This window comes from Pangasianodon hypophthalmus, chromosome 29, assembly GCF_027358585.1.
Source record: "Pangasianodon hypophthalmus isolate fPanHyp1 chromosome 29, fPanHyp1.pri, whole genome shotgun sequence".
NCBI lineage: Eukaryota > Metazoa > Chordata > Actinopteri > Siluriformes > Pangasiidae > Pangasianodon > Pangasianodon hypophthalmus.
The window spans coordinates 162,980-185,310 of record NC_069738.1 but is presented as its reverse complement, the minus strand read 5'-3'; the positions used below and the strand labels follow the sequence as shown (position 1 = coordinate 185,310).

The 22,331-nt window shown below is 43.0% G+C and overlaps 1 protein-coding gene across 5 annotated transcripts in view; it reads left to right on the top strand.

Moving 5' to 3' along the window:
* The window catches only part of LOC117596421 (alpha-tectorin), an 87,533-nt gene that overhangs the window by 33,880 nt on the left and 31,322 nt on the right, over window positions 1-22,331 (top strand). For 4 of the 5 annotated variants that reach the window (XM_053231207.1, XM_053231206.1, XM_053231210.1 and 1 more), the window contains exons 7-15: window positions 3,960-4,037; window positions 6,970-7,047; window positions 8,079-8,156; window positions 10,372-10,449; window positions 13,306-13,383; window positions 14,703-14,780; window positions 16,996-17,073; window positions 20,122-20,199; window positions 22,174-22,251. In XM_053231207.1, coding sequence (XP_053087182.1) covers window positions 3,960-4,037; window positions 6,970-7,047; window positions 8,079-8,156; window positions 10,372-10,449; window positions 13,306-13,383; window positions 14,703-14,780; window positions 16,996-17,073; window positions 20,122-20,199; window positions 22,174-22,251 — 702 coding nt within the window. The remainder of the gene's footprint in view (window positions 1-3,959; window positions 4,038-6,969; window positions 7,048-8,078; window positions 8,157-10,371; window positions 10,450-13,305; window positions 13,384-14,702; window positions 14,781-16,995; window positions 17,074-20,121; window positions 20,200-22,173; window positions 22,252-22,331) is intronic. The other variant, XM_053231208.1, reaches the window with a different exon arrangement.

Sequence of the window (22,331 nt, the reverse complement as noted above, 5' to 3'; positions counted from 1 at the left end):
GGTGTACTATAGTGATGGAGTGTTGCAGTGAGGGTGTATTATAGTGAGGGTGTGTTGCAGTGAGGGTGTCTTATAGTGATGGAGTGTTACAGTGAGGGTGTATTATAGTGAGGGAGTGTTACAGTGAGGGTGTATTATAGTGATGGAGTGTTGCAGTGAGGGTGTATTATAGTGAGGGTGTATTATAGTGAGGGTGTATTATAGTAAGGGAGTGTTGCAGTGAGGGTGTATTATAGTGAGGGAGTGTTGCAGTGAGGGTGTATTATAGTGATGGAGTGTTGCAGTAAGGTTGTATTATAGTGAGGGAGTGTTGCAGTGTGGGTGTATTATAGTGATGGAGTGTTGCAGTGAGGGTGTGTTATAGTGAGGGAGTGTTGCAGTGAGGGTGTATTATAGTCAGGGAGTGTTGCAGTGAGGGTGTATTATAGTGAGGCAGTGTTGCAGTGAGGCTGTATTATAGTGAGGTAGTGTTGCCGTTAGGGTGTATTATAGTGAGGGAGTATTTGTCGTGAGGGTGTATTATAGTGATGGAGTTTTGCAGTTAGGGTGTATTATAGTGAGGGAGTGTTGCAGTGAGGGTGTATTATAGTGATGGAGTGTTGCAGTGAGGGTGTATTATAGTGAGGGAGTGTTGCAGTGAGGGTGTATTATAGTGAGGCAGTGTTGCAGTGAGGGTGTATTATAGTGAGGCAGTGTTGCAGTGAGGCTGTATTATAGTGAGGTAGTGTTGCCGTTAGGGTGTATTATAGTGAGGGAGTGTTGCAGTGAGAGTGTATTATAGTTAGGTAGTGTCGCAGTTAGGGTGTATTATAGTGAGGGAGTGTTGCAGTGAGGGTGTATTATAGTGAGGGAGTGTTGCAGTGAGGGTGTATTATAGTGAGGGAGTGTTCTAGTGAGGGTGTATTATAGTGAGGGAGTGTTGCAGTGAGGGTGTATTATAGTGAGGGAGTGTTGCAGTGAGGGTGTATTATAGGGAAAGAGTGTTGCAGTGAGGGTGTATTATAGTGAGGGAGTGTTGCAGTGAGGGTGTATTATAGTGAGGGAGTGTTGCAGTCAGGGTGTATTATAGTGAGGAAGAGTTGCAGTGAGGGTGTATTATAGTGAGGGAGTGTTGCAGTGAGGGTGTATTATAGTGAAGGAGTGTTGCAGTGAGGGTGTATTATAGTGAGGTAGTGTTGCAGTGACTGTGTATTATATTGAGTGTGTATTATAGTCAGGGAGTGTTGCAGTAATGGTGTATTATAGTGATGTAGTGTTGCAGTGAGGGTGTTTTATAGTGAAGGAGTGTTGCAGTGATGGTGTATTATCGTGAGGTAGTGTTGCAGTGAGGGTGTATTATAGTGAGGTAGTGTTGCAGTGAGGGTGTTTTATAGTGAAGGAGTGTTGCAGTGAGGGTGTATTATAGTGAGGGTGTATTATAGTGAGTTAGTGTTGCAGTGACTGTGTATTATAGTGAGTGTGTATTATAGTCAGGGAGTGTTGCAGTGAGGGTGTATTATAGTGAGGGAGTGTTCTAGTGAGGGTGTATTATAGTGAGGGAGTGTTGCAGTGAGGGTGTATTATAGTGAGGGAGTGTTGCAGTGAGGGTGTATTATAGGGAAAGAGTGTTGCAGTGACGGTGTATTATAGTGAGGGAGTGTTGCAGTGAGGGTGTATTATAGGGAAAGAGTGTTGCAGTGAGGGTGTATTATAGTGAGGGAGTGTTGCAGTGAGGGTGTATTATAGTGAGGGAGTGTTACAGTGAGGGTGTATTATAGTGAGGGAGTGTTGCAGTGAGGGTGTATTATAGTCAGGGAGTGTTGCAGTGACGGTGTATTATAGTGAGGGAGTGTTGCAGTGAGGGTGTATTATAGTGAGGGAGTGTTACAGTGAGGGTGTATTATAGTGAGGGAGTGTTGCAGTGACGGTGTATTATAGTGAGGGAGTCTTGCAGTGAGGGTGTACTATAGTGATGGAGTGTTGCAGTGAGGGTGTATTATAGTGAGGGTGTGTTGCAGTGAGGGTGTCTTATAGTGATGGAGTGTTACAGTGAGGGTGTATTATAGTGAGGGAGTGTTACAGTGAGGGTGTATTATAGTGATGGAGTGTTGCAGTGAGGGTGTATTATAGTGAGGGTGTATTATAGTGAGGGTGTATTATAGTAAGGGAGTGTTGCAGTGAGGGTGTATTATAGTGAGGGAGTGTTGCAGTGAGGGTGTATTATAGTGATGGAGTGTTGCAGTAAGGTTGTATTATAGTGAGGGAGTGTTGCAGTGAGGGTGTATTATAGTGATGGAGTGTTGCAGTGAGGGTGTATTATAGTGAGGGAGTGTTGCAGTGAGGGTGTATTATAGTGAGGCAGTGTTGCAGTGAGGGTGTATTATAGTGAGGCAGTGTTGCAGTGAGGCTGTATTATAGTGAGGTAGTGTTGCCGTTAGGGTGTATTATAGTGAGGGAGTATTTGTCGTGAGGGTGTATTATAGTGATGGAGTTTTGCAGTTAGGGTGTATTATAGTCAGGGAGTGTTGCAGTGAGGGTGTATTATAGTGAGGGAGTGTTGCAGTGAAAGAGTATTATAGTGAGGGAGTGTTGCAGTGAGGGTGTATTATAGTGAGGAAGTGTTGTAGTGAAGGTGTATTATAGTGAGGAAGTGTTGCAGTGAGGGTGTATTATAGTGAGGGAGTGTTGCAGTGACGGTGTATTATAGTGAGGGAGTCTTGCAGTGAGGGTGTACTATAGTGATGGAGTGTTGCAGTGAGGGTGTATTATAGTGAGGGAGTGTTGCAGTGAGGGTGTCTTATAGTGATGGAGTGTTACAGTGAGGGTGTATTATAGTGAGGGAGTGTTACAGTGAGGTTGTATTATAGTGATGGAGTGTTGCAGTGAGGGTGTATTATAGTGAAGGAGTGTTGCAGTGAGGGTGTATTATAGTGAGGGAGTCTTGCAGTGAGGGTGTATTATAGTGAGGGAGTGTTGCAGTGAGGGTGTATTATAGTGAGGGAGTGTTGCAGTGAGGGTGTATTATAGTGATGGAGTGTTGCAGTAAGGTTGTATTATAGTGAGGGAGTGTTGCAGTGTGGGTGTATTATAGTGAGGGAGTGTTGCAGTGAGGGTGTCTTATAGTGAGGGAGTGTTGCAGTGAGGGTGTATTATAGTGAGGGAGTGTTGCAGTGAGGGTGTATTATAGTGAGGCAGTGTTGCAGTGAGGCTGTATTATAGTGAGGTAGTGTTGCCGTTAGGGTGTATTATAGTGAGGGAGTATTTGTCGTGAGGGTGTATTATAGTGATGGAGTTTTGCAGTTAGGGTGTATTATAGTGAGGGAGTGTTGCAGTGTGGGTGTATTATAGTGATGGAGTGTTGCAGTGAGGGTGTGTTATAGTGAGGGAGTGTTGCAGTGAGGGTGTATTATAGTGAGGGAGTGTTGCAGTGAGGGTGTATTATAGTGAGGCAGTGTTGCAGTGAGGCTGTATTATAGTGAGGTAGTGTTGCCGTTAGGGTGTATTATAGTGAGGGAGTGTTGCAGTGAAAGAGTATTATAGTGAGGGAGTGTTGCAGTGAGGGTGTATTATAGTGAGGAAGTGTTGCAGTGAAGGTGTATTATAGTGAGGAAGTGTTGCAGTGAGGGTGTATTATAGTGAGGAAGTGTTGCAGTGAGGGTGTATTATAGTGAGGAAGTGTTGCAGTGAAGGTGTATTATAGTGAGGAAGTTTTGCAGTGAGGGTGTATTATAGTGAGGAAGTTTTGCAGTGACGGTGTATTATAGTGAGGGAGTGTTGCAGTGAGTTGGTATTATAGTGAGGGAGTGTTGCATTGAGGGTGTATTATAGTGACGGTGTATTATAGTGAGGGTGTATCAAGTATCGTCCTTGTTAACCAAGGTTCAATTTTAGAATCATGCCCTTTCCTTACATTTTTTTTTTTAATGTAAAAAATGTTTCATAATTTTCTGATGGAACAGTATCTATATTATTTTTTTTAGAAATTTTTCAATTTCCAGCCTCAACAACAACTGAAATGCCAACTACAACGACTACAACACCAAGTACACCCAACCAAGGTAAATATTGCATTTTATATAAAGAGTATAGAAAGTAAAATTGTGGGAATATTACAATGAGACAGTATTACAGAGAGTGTGTTACAGTGAGGCAGTATTAGAGAGAGAGTGAGTTACAGTGGAGGCAATATTACAGAGAAAATGTGTGTTACAGTAAGGCAGTATTACAAAGAGAGTGTGTTACAGTGAGGCAGTATTACAAAGAGATTGTGTTACAATGAGTCACTATTAAAGAGAGAGTGTGTTACAGTGGATGCAGTGTTACAGAGAGAGTGTGTTTCAGTCAGGCAGTACTACAGAGAGAGTTTGTTACAGTGAGGCAGTATTACAGTGAGTGAGCTTTATTGTGAGGGAGTGTTGCAGTGAGGGAGTATTATAGTGAGGGAGTGTTGCAGTGAGGGAGTATTATAGTGAGGGAGTGTTGCAGTGACGGTGTATTATAGTGAGGGAGTGTTGCAGTGAAGGTGTATTATAGTGAGGAAGTTTTGCAGTGAGGGTGTATTATAGTGAGGGAGTGTTGCAGTGAGTGTGTATTATAGTGAGGAAGTGTTGCAGTGAGGGTGTATTATAGTGAGGGAGTGTTGCAGTGAGGGTGTATTATAGTGAGGAAGTGTTGCACTGAAGGTGTATTATAGTATTGGAGTGTTGCAGTGAGGGAGTATTATAGTGAGGGAGTGTTGCAGTGAGGGAGTGTTGCAGTGAGGGTGTATTATAGTGAGGGAGCGTTGCAGTGAGGGTGTATTATAGTGAGGGAGTGTTCCAGTGAGGGTGTATTATAGTGAGGGAGTGTTGCAGTGAGGGTGTATTATAGTGAGGGAGTGTTGCAGTGAAGGTGTATTGTAGTATTGGAGTGTTGCAGTCAGGATGTATTATAGTGAGGGAGTGTTGCAGTGAGGTTGTATTATAGTGAGGGAGTCTTGCAGTGAGGGTGTATTATAGTGACGGAGTCTTGCAGTGAGGGTGTATTATAGTGACGGAGTGTTGCAGTGAGGGTGTATTATAGTCAGGGAGTGTTGCAGTGAAGGTGTATTATAGTGAGGAAGTTTTGCAGTGAGGGTGTATTATAGTGAGGGAGTGTTGCAGTGAGGGTGTATTATAGTGAGGAAGTGTTGCAGTGAAGGTGTATTATAGTGAGGAAGTTTTGCAGTGAGGGTGTATTATAGTGAGGGAGTGTTGCAGTGAGGGTGTATTATAGTGAGGAAGTGTTGCAGTGAGGGTGTATTATAGTGAGGGAGTGTTGCAGTGAGGGTGTATTATAGTGAGGAAGTGTTGCACTGAAGGTGTATTATAGTATTGGAGTGTTGCAGTGAGGGAGTATTATAGTGAGGGAGTGTTGCAGTGAGGGTGTATTATAGTGAGGGAGTGTTGCAGTGAGGGAGTGTTGCAGTGAGGGTGTATTATAGTGAGGGAGCGTTGCAGTGAGGGTGTATTATAGTGAGGGAGTGTTCCAGTGAGGGTGTATTATAGTGAGGGAGTGTTGCAGTGAGGGTGTATTATAGTGAGGGAGGGTTGCAGTGAGGGTGTATTATAGTGAAGGAGTGTTGCAGTGAGGGTGTATTATAGTGAGGGAGTCTTGCAGTGAGGGTGTATTATAGTGATGGAGTGTTGCAGTGAGGGTGTATTATAGTGACGGAGTGTTGCAGTGAGGGTGTATTATAGTGAGGAAGTTTTGCAGTGAGGATGTATTATAGTGAGGGAGTGTTGCAGTGAGGGTGTATTATAGTGAGGAAGTGTTGCAGTGAAGGTGTATTATAGTGAGGAAGTTTTGCAGTGAGGGTGTATTATAGTGAGGGAGTGTTGCAGTGAGGGTGTATTATAGTGAGGAAGTGTTGCAGTGAGGGTGTATTATAGTGAGGGAGTGTTGCAGTGAGGGTGTATTATAGTGAGGAAGTGTTGCACTGAAGGTGTATTATAGTATTGGAGTGTTGCAGTGAGGGAGTATTATAGTGAGGGGGTGTTGCAGTGAGGGTGTATTATAGTGAGGGAGTGTTGCAGTGAGGGAGTGTTGCAGTGAGGGTGTATTATAGTGAGGGAGTATTGCAGTGAGGGTGTATTATAGTGAAGGAGTGTTGCAGTGAGGGTGTATTATAGTGAGGGTGTATTATAGTGAGGGAGTGTTGCAGTGAGGGTGTTTAATAGTGAGGTAGTGTTCCAGTGAGGGTGTATTATAGTGAGGGAGTGTTGCTGTGAGGGTGTATTATAGTGACGGTGTATTATAGTGAGGGTGTGTTGCAGTGAGGGTGTATTATAGTGAGGGAGTGTTGCAGTGAGGGTGTTTAATAGTGAGGTAGTGTTCCAGTGACGGTGTATTATAGTGATGGAGTGTTGCAGTGAGGGTGTATTATAGTGATGGAGTGTTGCAGTGAGGGTGTATTATAGTGAGGGAGTGTTCCAGTGAGGGTGTATTATAGTGAGGGAGTGTTGCTGTGAGGGTGTATTATAGTGACGGTGTATTATAGTGAGGGTGTGTTGCAGTGAGGGTGTATTATAGTGACGGAGTATTGCAGTGAGGGTGTATTATAGTGAAGGAGTGTTGCAGTGAGGGTGTATTATAGTGATGGAGTGTTGCAGTGAGGGTGTATTATAGTGATGGAGTGTTGCAGTGAGGGTGTATTATAGTGAGGGAGTGTTGCAGTGAGGGTGTATTATAGTGACGGAGTGTTGCAGTGAGGGTGTATTATAGTGAGGAAGTTTTGCAGTGAGTGTGTATTATAGTGAGGGAGTTTTACATTCAGGGTGTATAATAGTGAGGAAGTGTTGCAGTGAGGGTGTATTATAGTGAGGGTGTATTATAGTGAGGGTGTACCAAGTATGGTCCTTGTTAACCAAGGTTCAATTTTAGAATCATGCCCTTTGGCTTACATTTTTTTTTCAATGTAAAAAATATTTCATAATTTTCTGATGGAACAGTATCTATATTATTTTTTTTTAGAAATTTTTCAATTTCCAACCTCAACAACAACTGAAATGCCAACTACAACGACTACAACACCAAGTACACCCAACCAAGGTAAATATTGCATTTTATATATAGAGAGTATAGAAAGTAAAATTGTGGGAATATTACAATGAGACAGTATTACAGAGAGTGTGTTACAGTGACGCAGTATTAGAGAGAGAGTGAGTTACAGTGGAGGCAGTATTACAGAGAAAATGTGTGTTACAGTAAGGCAGTATTACAAAGAGAGTGTGTTACAGTGAGGCAGTATTACAAAGAGAGTGTGTTACAATGAGGCACTATTAAAGAGAGAGTGTGTTACAGTGAGGCAGTACTACAGAGAGAGTGTGCTTTATTGTGAGGGAGTGTTGCAGTCAGGGTGTATTATAGTGAGGGAGTGTTGCAGTGAGGGAGTGTTGCAGTGAGGGAGTGTTGCAGTGAGGGTGTATTATAGTGAGGGAGTTTTGCAGTGAGGGTGTATAATAGTGATGGAGTGTTGCAGTGAGGGTGTATTATAGTCAGGGAGTGTTGCAGTGAGGGTGTATTATAGTGAGGGAGTGTTGCAGTGAGGGTGTTTAATAGTGAGGGAGTGTTCCAGTGAGGGTGTATTATAGTGAGGGAGTGTTGCTGTGAGGGTGTATTATAGTGACGGTGTATTATAGTGAGGGAGTGTTGCAGTGAGGGTGTATTATAGTGAAGGAGTGTTGCAGTGACGGTGTATTATAGTGATGGAGTGTTGCAGTGAGGGTGTATTATAGTGAGGGAGTGTTGCAGTGAGGGTGTATTATAGTGACGGAGTGTTGCAGTGAGGGTGTATTATAGTGACGGAGTGTTGCAGTGAGGGTGTATTATAGTGAGGAAGTTTTGCAGTGAGTGTGTATTATAGTGAGGGAGTTTTACATTCAGGGTGTATAATAGTGAGGAAGTGTTGCAGTGAGGGTGTATTATAGTGACGGTGTATTATAGTGAGGGTGTACCAAGTATGGTCCTTGTTAACCAAGGTTCAATTTTAGAATCATGCCCTTTGGCTTACATTTTTTTTTCAATGTAAAAAATATTTCATAATTTTCTGATGGAACAGTATCTATATTATTTTTTTTTAGAAATTTTTCAATTTCCAACCTCAACAACAACTGAAATGCCAACTACAACGACTACAACACCAAGTACACCCAACCAAGGTAAATATCGCATTTTATATATAGAGAGTATAGAAAGTAAAATTGTGGGAATATTACAATGAGACAGTATTACAGAGAGTGTGTTACAGTGAGGCAGTATTAGAGAGAGAGTGAGTTACAGTGGAGGCAGTATTACAGAGAAAATGTGTGTTACAGTAAGGCAGTATTACAAAGAGAGTGTGTTACAGTGAGGCAGTATTACAAAGAGAGTGTGTTACAATGAGGCACTATTAAAGAGAGAGTGTGTTACAGTGAGGCAGTACTACAGAGAGAGTGTGCTTTATTGTGAGGGAGTGTTGCAGTCAGGGTGTATTATAGTGAGGGATTGTTGCAGTGAGGGAGTGTTGCAGTGAGGGAGTGTTGCAGTGAGGGAGTGTTGCAGTGAGGGTGTATTATAGTGAGGGTGTATTATAGTGAGGGAGTGTTGCAGTGAGGGTGTATAATAGTGATGGAGTGTTGCAGTGAGGGTGTATTATAGTGAGGGAGTGTTGCAGTGAGGGTGTATTATAGTCAGGGAGTGTTGCAGTGAGGGTGTATTATAGTGAGGGAGTGTTGCAGTGAGGGTGTATTATAGTGAGGGAGTGTTGCAGTGAGGGTGTTTAATAGTGAGGGAGTGTTCCAGTGAGGGTGTATTATAGTGAGGGAGTGTTGCAGTGAGGGTGTTTAATAGTGAGGGAGTGTTGCAGTGAGGGTGTATTATAGTGAGGGAGTGTTGCAGTGAGGGTGTATTATAGTCAGGGAGTGTTGCAGTGAGGGTGTATTATAGTGAGGGAGTGTTGCAGTGAGGGTGTATTATAGTGAGGGAGTGTTGCAGTGAGGGTGTTTAATAGTGAGGGAGTGTTCCAGTGAGGGTGTATTATAGTGAGGGAGTGTTGCAGTGAGGGTGTATTATAGTGAGGGTGTATTATAGTGAGGGAGTGTTGCAGTGAGGGTGTATTATAGTGACGGAGTATTGCAGTGAGGGTGTATTATAGTGAAGGAGTGTTGCAGTGACGGTGTATTTTAGTGATGGAGTGTTGCAGTGAGGGTGTATTATAGTGAGGGAGTGTTGCAGTGAGGGTGTATAATAGTGATGGAGTGTTGCACTGAGGGTGTATTATAGTGAGGGAGTGTTGCAGTGAGGGTGTATTATAGTCAGGGAGTGTTGCAGTGAGGGTGTATTATAGTGAGGGAGTGTTGCAGTGAGGGTGTATTATAGTGAGGGTGTATTATAGTGAGGGTGTATTATAGTGAGGGAGTGTTGCAGTGACGGTGTATTTTAGTGATGGAGTGTTGCAGTGAGGGTGTATTATAGTGAGGGAGTGTTGCAGTGAGGGTGTATAATAGTGATGGAGTGTTGCACTGAGGGTGTATTATAGTGAGGGAGTGTTGCAGTGAGGGTGTATTATAGTCAGGGAGTGTTGCAGTGAGGGTGTATTATAGTGAGGGAGTGTTGCAGTGAGGGTGTATTATAGTGAGGGTGTATTATAGTGAGGGAGTGTTGCAGTGAGGGTGTATAATAGTGATGGAGTGTTGCAGTGAGGGTGTATTATAGTCAGGGAGTGTTGCAGTGAGGGTGTATTATAGTCAGGGAGTGTTGCAGTGAGGGTGTATTATAGTGAGGGAGTGTTGCAGTGAGGGTGTATAATAGTGATGGAGTGTTGCAGTGAGGGTGTATTATAGTCAGGGAGTGTTACAGTGAGGGTGTATTATAGTGAGGCAGTGTTGCTGTGAGGGTGTATTATAGTGACGGTGTATTATAGTGAGGGTGTGTTGCAGTGAGGGTGTATTATAGTGAGGGAGTGTTGCAGTGAGGGTGTATTATAGTGAAGGAGTGTTGCTGTGACGGTGTATTATAGTGATGGAGTGTTGCAGTGAGGGTGTATTATAGTGAGGGAGTGTTGCAGTGAGGGTGTATTATAGTGACGGAGTGTTGCAGTGAGGGTGTATTATAGTGACGGAGTGTTGCAGTGAGGGTGTATTATAGTGAGGAAGTTTTGCAGTGAGTGTGTATTATAGTGAGGGAGTTTTACATTCAGGGTGTATAATAGTGAGGAAGTGTTGCAGTGAGGGTGTATTATAGTGACGGTGTATTATAGTGAGGGTGTACCAAGTATGGTCCTTGTTAACCAAGGTTCAATTTTAGAATCATGCCCTTTGGCTTACATTTTTTTTTCAATGTAAAAAATATTTCATAATTTTCTGATGGAACAGTATCTATATTATTTTTTTTTAGAAATTTTTCAATTTCCAACCTCAACAACAACTGAAATGCCAACTACAACGACTACAACACCAAGTACACCCAACCAAGGTAAATATCGCATTTTATATATAGAGAGTATAGAAAGTAAAATTGTGGGAATATTACAATGAGACAGTATTACAGAGAGTGTGTTACAGTGAGGCAGTATTAGAGAGAGAGTGAGTTACAGTGGAGGCAGTATTACAGAGAAAATGTGTGTTACAGTAAGGCAGTATTACAAAGAGAGTGTGTTACAGTGAGGCAGTATTACAAAGAGAGTGTGTTACAATGAGGCACTATTAAAGAGAGAGTGTGTTACAGTGAGGCAGTACTACAGAGAGAGTGTGCTTTATTGTGAGGGAGTGTTGCAGTCAGGGTGTATTATAGTGAGGGATTGTTGCAGTGAGGGAGTGTTGCAGTGAGGGAGTGTTGCAGTGAGGGAGTGTTGCAGTGAGGGTGTATTATAGTGAGGGTGTATTATAGTGAGGGAGTGTTGCAGTGAGGGTGTATAATAGTGATGGAGTGTTGCAGTGAGGGTGTATTATAGTGAGGGAGTGTTGCAGTGAGGGTGTATTATAGTCAGGGAGTGTTGCAGTGAGGGTGTATTATAGTGAGGGAGTGTTGCAGTGAGGGTGTATTATAGTGAGGGAGTGTTGCAGTGAGGGTGTTTAATAGTGAGGGAGTGTTCCAGTGAGGGTGTATTATAGTGAGGGAGTGTTGCAGTGAGGGTGTTTAATAGTGAGAGAGTGTTGCAGTGAGGGTGTATTATAGTGAGGGAGTGTTGCAGTGAGGGTGTATTATAGTCAGGGAGTGTTGCAGTGAGGGTGTATTATAGTGAGGGAGTGTTGCAGTGAGGGTGTATTATAGTGAGGGAGTGTTGCAGTGAGGGTGTTTAATAGTGAGGGAGTGTTCCAGTGAGGGTGTATTATAGTGAGGGAGTGTTGCTGTGAGGGTGTATTATAGTGAGGGTGTATTATAGTGAGGGAGTGTTGCAGTGAGGGTGTATTATAGTGACGGAGTATTGCAGTGAGGGTGTATTATAGTGAAGGAGTGTTGCAGTGACGGTGTATTTTAGTGATGGAGTGTTGCAGTGAGGGTGTATTATAGTGAGGGAGTGTTGCAGTGAGGGTGTATAATAGTGATGGAGTGTTGCACTGAGGGTGTATTATAGTGAGGGAGTGTTGCAGTGAGGGTGTATTATAGTCAGGGAGTGTTGCAGTGAGGGTGTATTATAGTGAGGGAGTGTTGCAGTGAGGGTGTATTATAGTGAGGGTGTATTATAGTGAGGGTGTATTATAGTGAGGGAGTGTTGCAGTGACGGTGTATTTTAGTGAGGGAGTGTTGCAGTGAGGGTGTATAATAGTGATGGAGTGTTGCACTGAGGGTGTATTATAGTGAGGGAGTGTTGCAGTGAGGGTGTATTATAGTCAGGGAGTGTTGCAGTGAGGGTGTATTATAGTGAGGGAGTGTTGCAGTGAGGGTGTATTATAGTGAGGGTGTATTATAGTGAGGGAGTGTTGCAGTGAGGGTGTATAATAGTGATGGAGTGTTGCAGTGAGGGTGTATTATAGTCAGGGAGTGTTGCAGTGAGGGTGTATTATAGTCAGGGAGTGTTGCAGTGAGGGTGTATTATAGTGAGGGAGTGTTGCAGTGAGGGTGTTTAATAGTGAGGGAGTGTTCCAGTGAGGGTGTATTATAGTGAGGGAGTGTTGCAGTGAGGGTGTTTAATAGTGAGGGAGTGTTGCAGTGAGGGTGTATTATAGTGAGGGAGTGTTGCAGTGAGGGTGTATTATAGTCAGGGAGTGTTGCAGTGAGGGTGTATTATAGTGAGGGAGTGTTGCAGTGAGGGTGTATTATAGTGAGGGAGTGTTGCAGTGAGGGTGTTTAATAGTGAGGGAGTGTTCCAGTGAGGGTGTATTATAGTGAGGGAGTGTTGCTGTGAGGGTGTATTATAGTGACGGTGTATTATAGTGAGGGTGTGTTGCAGTGAGGGTGTATTATAGTGACGGAGTATTGCAGTGAGGGTGTATTATAGTGAAGAAGTGTTGCAGTGACGGTGTATTATAGTGATGGAGTGTTGCAGTGAGGGTGTATTATAGTGAGGGAGTGTTGCAGTGAGGGTGTATTATAGTGACGGAGTATTGCAGTGAGGGTGTATTATAGTGAAGGAGTGTTGCAGTGACGGTGTATTATAGTGATGGAGTGTTGCAGTGAGGGTGTATTATAGTGATGGAGTGTTGCAATGAGGGTGTATTATAGTGATGGAGTGTTGCAGTGAGGGTGTATTATAGTGAGGGAGTGTTGCAGTGAGGGTGTATTATAGTGACGAAGTGTTGCAGTGAGGGTGTATTATAGTGAGGAAGTTTTGCAGTGAGTGTGTATTATAGTGAGGGAGTTTTACATTCAGGGTGTATTATAGTGAGGAAGTGTTGCAGTGAGGGTGTATTATAGTGAGGGAGTGTTGCAGTGAGTGTGTATTATAGTGAGGGAGTTTTACATTCAGGGTGTATTATAGTGAGGGAGTGTTGCAGTGAGGGTGTATTATAGTGACGGAGTGTTGCAGTGAGGGTGTATTATAGTGAGGGAGTGTTTTCAGTGAGTGTGTATTATAGTGAGGGAGTTTTACATTCAGGGTGTATTATAGTGATGGAGTGTCGCAGTGAGGGTGTATTATAGTGAGGGAGTGTTGCAGTGAGGGTGTATTATAGTGATGGAGTGTTGCAGTGACGGTGTATTATAGTGAGGGAGTGTTGCAGTGAGGGTGTATTATAGTGACGGTGTATTATAGTGAGGGTGTACCAAGTATGGTCCTTGTTAACCAAGGTTCAATTTTAGTATCATGCCCTTTGGCTTACATTTTTTTTTCAATGTAAAAAATATTTCATAATTTTCTGATTGAACAGTATCTATATTATTTTTTTTTAGAAATTTTTCAATTTCCAACCTCAACAACAACTGAAATGCCAACTACAACGACTACAACACCAAGTACACCCAACCAAGGTAAATATCGCATTTTATATATAGAGAGTATAGAAAGTAAAATTGTGGGAATATTACAATGAGACAGTATTACAGAGAGTGTGTTACAGTGAGGCAGTATTAGAGAGAGAGTGAGTTACAGTGGAGGCAGTATTACAGAGAAAATGTGTGTTACAGTAAGGCAGTATTACAAAGAGAGTGTGTTACAGTGAGGCAGTATTACAAAGAGAGTGTGTTACAATGAGGCACTATTAAAGAGAGAGTGTGTTACAGTGAGGCAGTACTACAGAGAGAGTGTGCTTTATTGTGAGGGAGTGTTGCAGTCAGGGTGTATTATAGTGAGGGAGTGTTGCAGTGAGGGAGTGTTGCAGTGAGGGAGTGTTGCAGTGAGGGAGTGTTGCAGTGAGGGAGTGTTGCAGTGAGGGTGTGTTGCAGTGAGGGTGTGTTGCAGTGAGGGTGTATTATAGTGAGGGTGTATTATAGTGAGGGAGTGTTGCAGTGAGGGTGTATAATAGTGATGGAGTGTTGCAGTGAGGGTGTATTATAGTGAGGGAGTGTTGCAGTGAGGGGGTATTATAGTGAGGGAGTGTTGCAGTGAGGGTGTATTATAGTCAGGGAGTGTTGCAGTGAGGGTGTATTATAGTGAGGGAGTGTTGCAATGAGGGTGTATTATAGTGAGGGAGTGTTGCAGTGAGGGTGTATTATAGTGAGGGAGTGTTGCAGTGAGGGTGTTTAATAGTGAGGGAGTGTTGCAGTGAGGGTGTATTATAGTGAAGGAGTGTTGCAGTGAGGGTGTATTATAGTGATGGAGTGTTGCAGTGAGGGTGTATTATAGTGATGGAGTGTTGCAGTGAGGGTGTATTATAGTGAGGGAGTGTTGCAGTGAGGGTGTTTAATAGTGAGGTAGTGTTCCAGTGACGGTGTATTATAGTGATGGAGTGTTGCAGTGAGGGTGTATTATAGTGATGGAGTGTTGCAGTGAGGGTGTATTATAGTGATGGAGTGTTGCAGTGAGGGTGTATTATAGTGAGGGAGTGTTGCAGTGAGGGTGTATTATAGTGACGGAGTGTTGCAGTGAGGGTGTATTATAGTGAGGAAGTTTTGCAGTGAGTGTGTATTATAGTGAGGGAGTTTTACATTCAGGGTGTATAATAGTGAGGAAGTGTTGCAGTGAGGGTATATTATAGTGACGGTGTATTATAGTGAGGGTGTACCAAGTATGGTCCTTGTTAACCAAGGTTCAATTTTAGAATCATGCCCTTTGGCTTACATTTTTTTTTCAATGTAAAAAATATTTCATAATTTTCTGATGGAACAGTATCTATATTATTTTTTTTTAGAAATTTTTCAATTTCCAACCTCAACAACAACTGAAATGCCAACTACAACGACTACAACACCAAGTACACCCAACCAAGGTAAATATTGCATTTTATATATAGAGAGTATAGAAAGTAAAATTGTGGGAATATTACAATGAGACAGTATTACAGAGAGTGTGTTACAGTGAGGCAGTATTAGAGAGAGAGTGAGTTACAGTGGAGGCAGTATTACAGAGAAAATGTGTGTTACAGTAAGGCAGTATTACAAAGAGAGTGTGTTACAGTGAGGCAGTATTACAAAGAGAGTGTGTTACAATGAGGCACTATTAAAGAGAGAGTGTGTTACAGTGAGGCAGTACTACAGAGAGAGTGTGCTTTATTGTGAGGGAGTGTTGCAGTCAGGGTGTATTATAGTGAGGGAGTGTTGCAGTGAGGGAGTGTTGCAGTGAGGGAGTGTTGCAGTGAGGGAGTGTTGCAGTGAGGGTGTATTATAGTGAGGGTGTATTATAGTGAGGGAGTGTTGCAGTGAGGGTGTATAATAGTGATGGAGTGTTGCAGTGAGGGTCTATTATAGTGAGGGAGTGTTGCAGTGAGGGTGTATTATAGTGAGGGAGTGTTGCAGTGAGGGTGTATTATAGTCAGGGAGTGTTGCAGTGAGGGTGTATTATAGTGAGGGAGTGTTGCAGTGAGGGTCTATTATAGTGAGGGAGTGTTGCAGTGAGGGTGTATTATAGTGAAGGAGTGTTGCAGTGACGGTGTATCATAGTGATGGAGTGTTGCAGTGAGGGTCTATTATAGTGAGGGAGTGTTGCAGTGAGGGTGTATTATAGTGAGGGAGTGTTGCAGTGAGGGTGTATTATAGTCAGGGAGTGTTGCAGTGAGGGTGTATTATAGTGATGGAGTGTTGCAGTGAGGGTGTATTATAGTGAGGGAGTGTTGCAGTGAGGGTGTTTAATAGTGAGGGAGTGTTCCAGTGAGGGTGTATTATAGTGAGGGAGTGTTGCTGTGAGGGTGTATTATATTGACGGTGTATTATAGTGAGGGTGTGTTGCAGTGAGGGTGTATTATAGTGACGGAGTATTGCAGTGAGGGTGTATTATAGTGAACGACTGTTGAAGTGACGGTGTATTATAGTGATGGAGTGTTGCAGTGAGGGTGTATTATAGTGAGGGAGTGTTGCAGTGACGGTGTATTCTAGTGAGGGAGTGTTACAGTGAGGGTGTATTATAGTGAAGGAGTGTTGCAGTGAGGGTGTATAATAGTGAGGGAGTGTTGCAGTGAGGGTGTATAATAGTGATGGAGTGTTGCAGTGAGGGTGTATAATAGTGATGGAGTGTTGCAGTGAGGGTGTATTATAGTCAGGGAGTGTTGCAGTGAGGGTGTATTATAGTGAGGGAGTGTTGCAGTGAGGGTGTATTATAGTGAGGGAGTGTTGCAGTGAGGGTGTTTAATAGTGAGGGAGTGTTGCAGTGAGGGTGTATTATAGTGAGGGAGTGTTGCAGTGAGGGTGTATTATAGTCAGGGAGTGTTGCAGTGAGGGTGTATTATAGTGAGGGAGTGTTGCAGTGAGGGTGTATTATAGTGAGGGAGTGTTGCAGTGAGGGTGTTTAATAGTGAGGGAGTGTTCCAGGGAGGGTGTATTATAGTGAGGGAGTGTTGCTGTGAGGGTGTATTATAGTGACGGTGTATTATAGTGAGGGTGTGTTCCAGTGAGGGTGTATTATAGTGACGGAGTATTGCAGTGAGGGTGTATTATAGTGAAGGAGTGTTGCAGTGACGGTGTATTATAGTGATGGAGTGTTGCAGTGAGGGTGTATTATAGTGAGGGAGTGTTGCAGTGAGGGTGTATTATAGTGACGGTGTATTATAGTGAGGGTGTGTTGCAGTGAGGGTGTATTATAGTGACGGAGTATTGCAGTGAGGGTGTATTATAGTGAAGGAGTGTTGCAGTGACGGTGTATTATAGTGATGGAGTGTTGCAGTGAGGGTGTATTATAGTGAGGGAGTGTTGCAGTGAGGGTGTATTATAGTGACGGAGTGTTGCAGTGAGGGTGTATTATAGTGAGGAAGTTTTGCAGTGAGTGTGTATTATAGTGAGGGAGTTTTACATTCAGGGTGTATAATAGTGAGGAAGTGTTGCAGTGAGGGTGTATTATAGTGACGGTGTATTATAGTGAGGGTGTACCAAGTATGGTCCTTGTTAACCAAGGTTCAATTTTAGAATCATGCCCTTTGGCTTACATTTTTTTTTCATTGTAAAAAATATTTCATAATTTTCTGATGGAACAGTATCTATATTATTTTTTTTTAGAAATTTTTCAATTTCCAACCTCAACAACAACTGAAATGCCAACTACAACGACTACAACACCAAGTACACCCAACCAAGGTAAATATTGCATTTTATATATAGAGAGTATAGAAAGTAAAATTGTGGGAATATTACAATGAGACAGTATTACAGAGAGTGTGTTACAGTGACGCAGTATTAGAGAGAGAGTGAGTTACAGTGGAGGCAGTATTACAGAGAAAATGTGTGTTACAGTAAGGCAGTATTACAAAGAGAGTGTGTTACAGTGAGGCAGTATTACAAAGAGAGTGTGTTACAATGAGGCACTATTAAAGAGAGAGTGTGTTACAGTGAGGCAGTACTACAGAGAGAGTGTGCTTTATTGTGAGGGAGTGTTGCAGTCAGGGTGTATTATAGTGAGGGAGTGTTGCAGTGAGGGAGTGTTGCAGTGAGGGAGTGTTGCAGTGAGGGAGTGTTGCAGTGAGGGAGTGTTGCAGTGAGGGTCTATTATAGTGAGGGTGTATTATAGTGAGGGTGTATAATAGTGATGGAGTGTTGCAGTGAGGGTGTATTATAGTGAGGGAGTGTTGCAGTGAGGGTGTATTATAGTCAGGGAGTGTTGCAGTGAGGGTGTATTATAGTGAGGGAGTGTTGCAGTGAGGGTGTTTAATAGTGAGGGAGTGTTCCAGTGAGGGTGTATTATAGTGAGGGAGTGTTGCAGTGAGGGTGTTTAATAGTGAGGGAGTGTTGCAGTGAGGGTGTATTATAGTGAGGGAGTGTTGCAGTGAGGGTGTATTATAGTGAGGGAGTGTTGCAGTGAGGGTGTATTATAGTGAGGGAGTGTTGCAGTGAGGGTGTATTATAGTGAGGGTGTGTTGCAGTGAGGGTGTATTATAGTGAGGGAGTGTTGCAGTGAGGGTGTATTATAGTGAGGGAGTGTTGCAGTGATGGTGTTTTATAGTGAGGGAGTGTTGCAGTGAGGGTGTATTATAGTGAAGGAGTGTTGCAGTGAGGGTGTATTATAGTGAAGGAGTGTTGCAGTCAGGGTGTATTATATTGATGGAGTGTTGCAGTGAGGGAGTGTTGCAGTGAGGGTGTATTATAGTGAGGGAGTGTTGCAGTGAGGGTGTATTATAGTGAGGGAGTGTTGCAGTGAGGGTCTATTATAGTGAGGGAGTGTTGCAGTGAGGGTGTATTATAGTGAAGGAGTGTTGCAGTGACGGTGTATTATAGTGATGGAGTGTTGCAGTGAGGGTCTATTATAGTGAGGGAGTGTTGCAGTGAGGGCGTATTATAGTGATGGAGTGTTGCAGTGAGGGTGTATTATAGTGACGGAGTGTTGCAGTGAGGGTGTATTATAGTGAGGAAGTTTTGCAGTGAGGGTGTATTATAGTGAGGGAGTGTTGCAGTGAGGGTGTATTATAGTGAGGGAGTGTTGCAGTGAGGGTGTATTATAGTGAGGGAGTGTTGCAGTGAGGGTGTATTATAGTGAGGAAGTTTTGCAGTGAGGGTGTATTATAGTGAGGGAGTGTTGCAGTGACGGTGTATTATAGTGATGGAGTGTTGCAGTGAGGGTCTATTATAGTGAGGGAGTGTTGCAGTGAGGGTCTATTATAGTGAGGGAGTGTTGCAGTGAGGGTGTATTATAGTCAGGGAGTGTTGCAGTGAGGGTGTATTATAGTGATGGAGTGTTGCAGTGAGGGTGTATTATAGTGAGGGAGTGTTGCAGTGAGGGTGTATTATAGTGAGGGAGTGTTGCAGTGACGGTGTATTATAGTGAGGGAGTGTTGCTGTGAGGGTGTATTATATTGACGGTGTATTATAGTGAGGGTGTGTTGCAGTGAGGGTGTATTATAGTGACGGAGTATTGCAGTGAGGGTGTATTATAGTGAACGACTGTTGAAGTGACGGTGTATTATAGTGATGGAGTGTTGCAGTGAGGGTGTATTATAGTGAGGGAGTGTTGCAGTGACGGTGTATTCTAGTGAGGGAGTGTTACAGTGAGGGTGTATTATAGTGAAGGAGTGTTGCAGTGAGGGTGTATTATAGTGAGGGAGTGTTGCAGTGAGGGTGTATAATAGTGATGGAGTGTTGCAGTGAGGGTGTATTATAGTGAGGGAGTGTTGCAGTGAGGGTGTATTATAGTCAGGGAGTGTTGCAGTGAGGGTGTATTATAGTGAGGGTGTATTATAGTGAGGGAGTGTTGCAGTGAGGGTGTATAATAGTGATGGAGTGTTGCAGTGAGGGTGTATTATAGTGAGGGAGTGTTGCAGTGAGGGTGTATTATAGTCAGGGAGTGTTGCAGTGAGGGTGTTTAATAGTGAGGGAGTGTTGCAGTGAGGGTGTATTATAGTCAGGGAGTGTTGCAGTGAGGGTGTATTATAGTGAGGGAGTGTTGCAGTGAGGGTGTATTATAGTGAGGGAGTGTTGCAGTGAGGGTGTTTAATAGTGAGGGAGTGTTCCAGTGAGGGTGTATTATAGTGAGGGAGTGTTGCTGTGAGGGTGTATTATAGTGACGGTGTATTATAGTGAGGGTGTGTTGCAGTGAGGGTGTATTATAGTGACGGAGTATTGCAGTGAGGGTGTATTATAGTGAAGGAGTGTTGCAGTGACGGTGTATTATAGTGATGGAGTGTTGCAGTGAGGGTGTATTATAGTGAGGGAGTGTTGCAGTGAGGGTGTATTATAGTGACGGTGTATTATAGTGAGGGTGTGTTGCAGTGAGGGTGTATTATAGTGACGGAGTATTGCAGTGAGGGTGTATTATAGTGAAGGAGTGTTGCAGTGACGGTGTATTATAGTGATGGAGTGTTGCAGTGAGGGTGTATTATAGTGAGGGAGTGTTGCAGTGAGGGTGTATTATAGTGACGGAGTGTTGCAGTGAGGGTGTATTATAGTGAGGAAGTTTTGCAGTGAGTGTGTATTATAGTGAGGGAGTTTTACATTCAGGGTGTATAATAGTGAGGAAGTGTTGCAGTGAGGGTGTATTATAGTGACGGTGTATTATAGTGAGGGTGTACCAAGTATGGTCCTTGTTAACCAACGTTCAATTTTAGAATCATGCCCTTTGGCTTACATTTTTTTTTCAATGTAAAAAATATTTCATAATTTTCTGATGGAACAGTATCTATATTATTTTTTTTTTAGAAATTTTTCAATTTCCAACCTCAACAACAACTGAAATGCCAACTACAACGACTACAACACCAAGTACACCCAACCAAGGTAAATATTGCATTTTATATATAGAGAGTATAGAAAGTAAAATTGTGGGAATATTACAATGAGACAGTATTACAGAGAGTGTGTTACAGTGAGGCAGTATTAGAGAGAGAGTGAGTTACAGTGGAGGCAGTATTACAGAGAAAATGTGTGTTACAGTAAGGCAGTATTACAAAGAGAGTGTGTTACAGTGAGGCAGTATTACAAAGAGAGTGTGTTACAATGAGGCACTATTAAAGAGAGAGTGTGTTACAGTGAGGCAGTACTACAGAGAGAGTGTGCTTTATTGTGAGGGAGTGTTGCAGTCAGGGTGTATTATAGTGAGGGAGTGTTGCAGTGAGGGAGTGTTGCAGTGAGGGAGTGTTGCAGTGAAGGAGTGTTGCAGTGAAGGAGTGTTGCAGTGAAGGAGTGTTGCAGTGAAGGAGTGTTGCAGTGAAGGAGTGTTGCAGTGAGGGAGTGTTGCAGTGAGGGTCTATTATAGTGAGGGTGTATTATAGTGAGGGAGTGTTGCAGTGAGGGTGTATTATAGTGAGGGAGTGTTGCAGTGAGGGTGTTTAATAGTGAGGGAGTGTTCCAGTGAGGGTGTATTATAGTGAGGGAGTGTTGCAGTGAGGGTGTTTAATAGTGAGGGAGTGTTGCAGTGAGGGTGTATTATAGTGAGGGAGTGTTGCAGTGAGGGTGTATTATAGTGAGGGAGTGTTGCAGTGAGGGTGTATTATAGTGAGGGAGTGTTGCAGTGAGGGTGTATTATAGTGAGGGTGTGTTGCAGTGAGGGTGTATTATAGTGAGGGAGTGTTGCAGTGAGGGTGTATTATAGTGAGGGAGTGATGCAGTGATGGTGTTTTATAGTGAGGGAGTGTTGCAGTGAGGGTGTATTATAGTGAGGGAGTGTTGCAGTGAGGGTGTATTATAGTGAAGGAGTGTTGCAGTCAGGGTGTATTATATTGATGGAGTGTTGCAGTGAGGGAGTGTTGCAGTGAGGGTGTATTATAGTGAGGGAGTGTTGCAGTGAGGGTGTATTATAGTGAAGGAGTGTTGCAGTGAGGGTCTATTATAGTGAGGGAGTGTTGCAGTGAGGGTGTATTATAGTGAAGGAGTGTTGCAGTGACGGTGTATTATAGTGATGGAGTGTTGCAGTGAGGGTCTATTATAGTGAGGGAGTGTTGCAGTGAGGGCGTATTATAGTGATGGAGTGTTGCAGTGAGGGCGTATTATAGTGACGGAGTGTTGCAGTGAGGGTGTATTATAGTGAGGAAGTTTTGCAGTGAGGGTGTATTATAGTGAGGGAGTGTTGCAGTGAGGGTGTATTATAGTGAGGGAGTGTTGCAGTGAGGGTGTATTATAGTGAGGAAGTTTTGCAGTGAGGGTGTATTATAGTGAGGGAGTGTTACATTCAGGGTGTATTATAGTGAGGGAGTGTTACATTCAGGGTGTATTATAGTGAGGAAGTGTTGCAGTGAGGGTGTATTATAGTGAGGGAGTGTTGCTGTGAGGGTGTATTATAGTGAGGGAGTGTTACATTCAGGGTGTATTATAGTGATGGAGTGTTGCAGTGAGGGTGTATTATATTGAGGGAGTGTTGCTGTGAGGGTGTATTATAGTGAGGGAGTGTTGCAGTGAGGGTGTATTATAGTGAGGGAGTGTTGCAGTGAGGGTGTATTATAGTGAGGGAGTGTTGCAGTGAGGGTGTATTATAGTGAGGAAGTTTTGCACTGAGGGTGTATTATAGTGAGGGAGTGTTGCAGTGAGGGTGTATTATAGTGAGGGAGTGTTACATTCAGGGTGTATTATAGTGAGGGAGTGTTGCAGTGAGGGTGTATTATAGTGACGGTGTATTATAGTGAGGGTGTACCAAGTATGATCCTTGTTAACCAAGGTTCAATTTTAGAATCATGCCCTTTGGCTTACATTTTTTTTTAATGTAAAAAATGTTTCATAATTTTCTGTTGGAACAGTATCTATATTATTTTTTTTTAGAAATTTTTCAATTTCCAACCTCAACAACAACTGAAATGCCAACTACAACGACTACAACACCAAGTACACCCAACCAAGGTAAATATTGCATTTTATATATAGAGAGTATAGAAAAGTAAAATTGTGGGAATATTACAATGAGACAGTATTACAGAGAG